The 5,978-nt window shown below is 50.2% G+C and overlaps 1 protein-coding gene across 1 annotated transcript in view; it reads right to left on the bottom strand.

Moving 5' to 3' along the window:
- pi4k2a (phosphatidylinositol 4-kinase type 2 alpha) overlaps positions 1-5,238 on the bottom strand; it is an 11,779-nt gene extending 6,541 nt beyond the window's left edge. Inside the window, exon 1 of the mRNA XM_041873301.2 lies at positions 4,762-5,238. Within this exon, the coding sequence (XP_041729235.1) occupies positions 4,762-5,100 (339 nt within the window). The 5' untranslated portion in view covers positions 5,101-5,238. The remainder of the gene's footprint in view (positions 1-4,761) is intronic.
- Positions 5,239-5,978: the final 740 nt, after the last annotated feature.

Raw genomic sequence — 5,978 nt, 5'->3', positions numbered from 1 at the left:
TAGACTAGAGGGAGAGGAGGGGTTTAGACTAGAGGGAGAGGAGGGGTTAGACTAGAGGGAGAGGAGGGGTTTAGACTAGAGGGAGAGGAGGGGTTAGACTAGAGGAGAGGAGGGGTTAGACCAGAGGGAGAGGAGGGGTTAGACTAGAGGGAGAGGAGGGGTTAGACTAGAGGGAGAGGAGGGGTTAGACTAGAGGGAGAGGAGGGGTTAGACTAGAGGGAGAGGAGGGGTTAGACTAGAGGGAGAGGAGGGGTTAGACTAGAGGGAGAGGAGGGGTTAGACTAGAGGGAGAGGAGGGGTTAGACCAGAGGGAGAGGAGGGGTTAGACTAGAGGGAGAGGAGGGGTTAGACTAGAGGGAGAGGAGGGGTTAGACCAGAGGGAGAGGAGGGGTTAGACTAGAGGGAGAGGAGGGGTTAGACTAGAGGGAGAGGAGGGGTTAGACTAGAGGGAGAGGAGGGGTTAGACTAGAGGGAGAGGAGGGGTTTAACTAGAGGGAGAGGAGGGGTTAGACTAGAGGGAGAGGAGGGGTTAGACTAGAGGGAGAGGAGGGGTTAGACTAGAGGGAGAGGAGGGGTTAGACTAGAGGGAGAGGAGGGGTTAACTAGAGGGAGAGGAGGGGTTAGACCAGAGGGAGAGGAGGGGTTAGACTAGAGGAGAGGGGGGTTAGACTAGAGGGAGAGGAGGGGTTAACTAGAGGGAGAGGAGGGGTTAGACTAGAGGGAGAGGAGGGGTTAGACTAGAGGGAGAGGAGGGGTTAGACTAGAGGGAGAGGAGGGGTTAGACTAGAGGGAGAGGAGGGGTTAGACTAGAGGGAGAGGAGGGGTTAGACTAGAGGGAGAGGAGGGGTTAGACTAGAGGGAGAGGAGGGGTTAGACTAGAGGGAGAGGAGGGGTTAGACTAGAGGGAGAGGAGGGGTTTAGACTAGAGGGAGAGGAGGGGTTAACTAGAGGGAGAGGAGGGGTTAGACTAGAGGGAGAGGAGGGGTTAACTAGAGGGAGAGGAGGGGGTTAGACTAGAGGGAGAGGAGGGGTTAGACTAGAGGGAGAGGAGGGGTTAGACCAGAGGGAGAGGAGGGGTTAGACTAGACTAGAGGGAGGTTAGACTAGAGGGAGAGGAGGGGTTAACTAGAGGGAGAGGAGGGGTTAGACTAGAGGGAGAGGAGGGGTTAACTAGAGGGAGAGGAGGGGTTAGACTAGAGGGAGAGGAGGGGTTAACTAGAGGGAGAGGAGGGTTAGACTAGAGGGAGAGGAGGGGTTAGACTAGAGGGAGAGGAGGGGTTAGACTAGAGGGAGAGGAGGGGTTAACTAGAGGGAGAGGAGGGGTTAGACTAGAGGAGAGGAGGGGTTAGACTAGAGGGAGAGGAGGGGTTAGACTAGAGGGAGAGGAGGGGTTAGACTAGAGGGAGAGGAGGGGTTAGACTAGAGGGAGAGGAGGGGTTAGACTAGAGGGAGAGGAGGGGTTAGACTAGAGGGAGAGGGAGGGGTTAGACTAGAGGGAGAGGAGGGGTTAACTAGAGGGAGAGGAGGGTTAGACTAGAGGGAGAGGAGGGGTTAGACCAGAGGGAGAGGAGGGGTTAGACTAGAGGGAGAGGAGGGGTTAGACTAGAGGGAGAGGTTAGACTAGAGGGAGAGGAGGGTTTAGACTAGAGGAGGGGTTAGACTAGAGGGAGAGGTTAGACCAGAGAAGGGGTTAGACTAGAGGGAGAGGAGGGGTTAGACTAGAGGGAGAGGAGGGGGTTAGACTAGAGGGAGAGGAGGGGTTATGACTAGAGGGAGAGGAGGGGTTAGACTAGAGGGAGAGGAGGGGTTAGACTAGAGGGAGAGGAGGGGTTAAACTAGAGGGAGAGGAGGGGTTAGACTAGAGGGAGAGGAGGGGTTAGACTAGAGGGAGAGGAGGGGTTAGACTAGAGGGGAGAGGAGGGGTTAGACTAGAGGGAGAGGAGGGGTTAGACTAGAGGGAGAGGAGGGGTTAACTAGAGGGAGAGGAGGGGTTAGACTAGAGGGAGAGGAGGGGTTAACTAGAGGGAGAGGAGGGGTTAACTAGAGGGAGAGGAGGGGTTAGACTAGAGGGAGAGAAGGGTTTGGACTAGACTAGAGGGAGGTTAGACTAGAGGGAGAGGAGGGGTTAGACTAGAGGGAGAGGAGGGTTTAGACTAGAGGAGGGGTTAGACTAGAGGGAGAGGAGGGTTTAGACTAGACTAGAGGGAGAGGAGGGTTTAGACTAGAGGGAGAGGTTAGACTAGAGGGAGAGGAGGGGTTAACTAGAGGGAGAGGAGGGTTTAGACTAGACTAGAGGGAGGTTAGACTAGAGGGAGAGGAGGGGTTAACTAGAGGGAGAGGAGGGTTTAGACTAGAGGGAGAGGAGGGGTTAGACTAGAGGGAGAGGAGGGGTTAGACTAGAGGAGGGGTTAGACTAGAGGGAGAGGAGGGGTTATCTAAAGGGAGAGGAGGGTTTAGACTAGACTAGAGGGAGGTTAGACTAGAGGGAGAGGAGGGGTTAACTAGAGGGAGAGGAGGGTTTAGACCAGAGAAGGGGTTAGACTAGAGGGAGAGGTTAGACTAGAGGAGGGGTTAGACCAGAGGAGGGGTTAGACCAGAGGAGGGGTTAGACCAGAGGAGGGGTTAGACCAGAGGGAGAGGAGGAGGTGAGTGTAAAGGGGGCAATGAAGGGGGCGCTTTTCAGAGCAGACGCTCTTATCCAGAGCGACTTACATGAGCAATTAGGGTTGAGTGCCTTGCTCAAGGGCACATCGACTAATTTTTCACCTAGTCGGCTCGGGGATTAGAACCAGCAACCTTTCGGTTACTGGCACAACGCTCTTAACCACTAAGCTACCTAGACAGAGTGACCCAGAGTTTAGGTATAAAATACTCTCTCACTTCTGTGTTAAATCCTGTGACTGTATGTGAATAGCACAGATCCTTCACACACGTTACTGTAGGCCTCCGCTCACAGATCCCTCACAAGTTACTGTAGGCCTCGGCTCACAGATCCCTAACACACGTTACTGTAGGCCTGGCCTCTGCTCACAGATCCCTAACACACGTTACTGTAGGCCTCGGCTCACAGATCCCTAACACACGTTACTGTAGGCCTGGCCTCTGCTCACAGATCCCTAACACAAGTTACTGTAGGCCTCTGCTCACAGATCCCTAACACAAGTTACTGTAGGCCTCGGCTCACAGATCCCTAACACACGTTACTGTAGGCCTCGGCTCACAGATCCCTAACACAAGTTACTGTAGGCCTCTGCTCACAGATCCCTAACACACGTTACTGTAGGCCTCGGCTCACAGATCCCTAACTCACGTTACTGTAGGCCTCGGCTCACAGATCCCTAACACACGTTACTGTAGGCCTCGGCTCACAGATCCCTAACACACGTTACTGTAGGACTAGAAAGTCCTGGCCTTGGCTCACAGTATCAACAACGTCCTGTGTTTATAAGTGCGGATAGTCGACTGCCACAGGAGCATGCTTTCGTGGCAGAGCAGATTTCTGCGCTTATAAAGACAGCGTCGCTACAATACTATAGGCAGACCTGGCTGAATACCGGTAGCCAATGGGCTTGTTTGGAATTACACATACAGGAAGTGAAATCTGGTGGATTCCCCCACACGTCAGGACTTCCAAAGTCCACAGTGACACTTCCATTTTTAACCAACAAATGTGACCGCATCGTGGAGTTTCAGATGATAGTAATTGTTGGGTAAGTTGTTACTAGTCCTAGTCCTATGTCTGTGCACCAAGTCACCATATAGTTTGCTTCTCCCTCTTGTTTCTATCCAAAATATTAGATTTTGGTTAGAATTATCTTGACTAGAGCTCAATCAAATAGAAAGAGCACTATTTTCCATCCCAACAAAACCTTGTGACGATTCATCATTATCACCAAGAGTGTGTGGGTGAATACAACCACATGATTTCAGCGCAACAATGACTGATTGCCGATGCAGACGGATTGACTGTGCTGCGTGGAGCTGCGTGTGTGAGTGTACGTGTGTGTTAGGGCTCTGGTCAAAAGTAGTGCACTATATAGGGAATAGGGTGCCATTTGGGACGCACACTTGGATCGCACAACATGGGGCATCCATGTTGTCAGATCCACCTATCTGTGAGTGTCCCTGCGTTACACACACACCATAGTCTATCAGTGAGTGTCCCTGCGTTACACACACACCATAGTCTATCTGTGAGTCGAGGCCAACACGTGAGAGTGAGCAGAGGGCACTAGGCTCCTCAGCTGGTGTTGCTACTGTGAGTTTCCACAGTGACATGGCTTTTCCAGATAAGAGATGGCTAGACTGTAACAGGGCCGACGCTACTGTACTGAAGTATGGGCAATAAAAACAAAACTAGACCATATTGGAGAGAATAAACAGTACAATGGAGGTTGAAGTAAGGCACCTGTTTCCCCAGGCGGTTTCTCTGGTGGGAGGATATATTTACAAGTCATACTGAAGGAAATAAACCAGAGGCCTTGTCCACTTTTAGACTACATAGTGAGATGTGATGAATTTACAGGCAATAGTGTAGCCTTCTGGTCAATAATAATCAGACGCACTAAACATCATTATTCAAGGATGATAACTAATGGACTTGTCAATCTAATTGTTGTCATTCATAAACAATAAAACAAAGGGTTGTGCTTATCTTTGACATATGCTAGCTAAATATGACGACATGCAATCCATAGTTGTTTAGGTGAGTTAGCTAAATCGATCGTGATCTCCTTTTTAATGCTTTTCACTCTTTCTTACCCCTTGTGAATCTTTGACAAAGTAGCTGCCGCTGGATCCCTGGTAAATTCTTTCCGGATAAATCCCTTCCTCGATGGCGCGTTCCGCCTTGCGGATGATCTCTCGAAACTCGGGATCCTCCGGGAAGTCGTTTCTGTGCGGATCCCGCGGTGAACCTCCTCGGTCCCGGTCCAACAACGGCTGTCTCTCCCGGCTGCGCTCCGGACTCCCGGGCGGGATGCGAACCACCGAGCCCGGCGTGCCTCCAAATCCGCCCCGGGGACTGGTGGGCTCGGTGGGGCAGTAGCCGAAGTCGTTGGAGTCCCGTAGCGGGGAGACCAACGGACTAGTCTCGTCCATACCGGGGAGCGCGGAGGAAAGGTAGCTAGAGAGAAAAGGGGGAAAGACGACGGGATGTGATTTTGTGTTCAGTATATTTACGGATAATGTAACGTCACCTTTGTCAATAAAAACAAATCAGCTGACTGTCAGCTTCCGGGAAGAGGCGGTCCCAGTAGGTGATTGCTGGAGTGCTTGGCCAATCAGAGTTATCATCCGGCCGTCAAGGATCTTTGTGCACGCAACTATTGGCTGGAATCATACCGCCCCCTTAGAGCATGTGACAAAAAAGTGCCACACAATTTAAATACAGGACAACGAATCAACTAAATCAGTGGTTTTCAAACTTTTTCAGCAGGGACCCCGTTTTTTCCCAAATAATTTCTGTGGACCCCATTTTTTCCCAAGAATTTCTCGCCACACCACCCCAAATCTAATGACACAACTTTAACATCTGTAAATTTCGATTTTTACATAAATTAATTGCATTCTACTTTCAATTCATTGCATTTTACCTACAATCGAGTGGCGCAGCGGTCTAAGGCACTGCATCTCAGTGCTTGAGGCGTCACTTCAGACCCCCTGGTTCGATTCAAGGCTGTATCACAACCAGCGGTGATAGGCCGTCATTGTAAATAAGACTTTGTTCTTAACTGACTTGCCTAGTTAAAGGTAAAATAAAAAATCCATTGCGTTTTCATCTCTTATCGAATAAACTATAAAAGTCTATTTTTCAATGTATCTTTCTCAAAAACGTTTGTATATTGTCCTATACAATTATCTGTACTCTTAATGTTTTGTAAAAATAAAAAAATAATAATACTAAAACATTTTTTTAAAAACATTTTGACTATCACACTGCAGTTCCCCCGCGACACGGTTGGGAGTCGCGACCTCGA

Source organism: Coregonus clupeaformis, chromosome 20 (assembly GCF_020615455.1).
Source record: "Coregonus clupeaformis isolate EN_2021a chromosome 20, ASM2061545v1, whole genome shotgun sequence".
Lineage (NCBI taxonomy): Eukaryota > Metazoa > Chordata > Actinopteri > Salmoniformes > Salmonidae > Coregonus > Coregonus clupeaformis.
The sequence above is the reverse complement of the archived record's forward strand: the minus strand, read 5'-3'. Positions and strand labels throughout refer to the sequence as shown.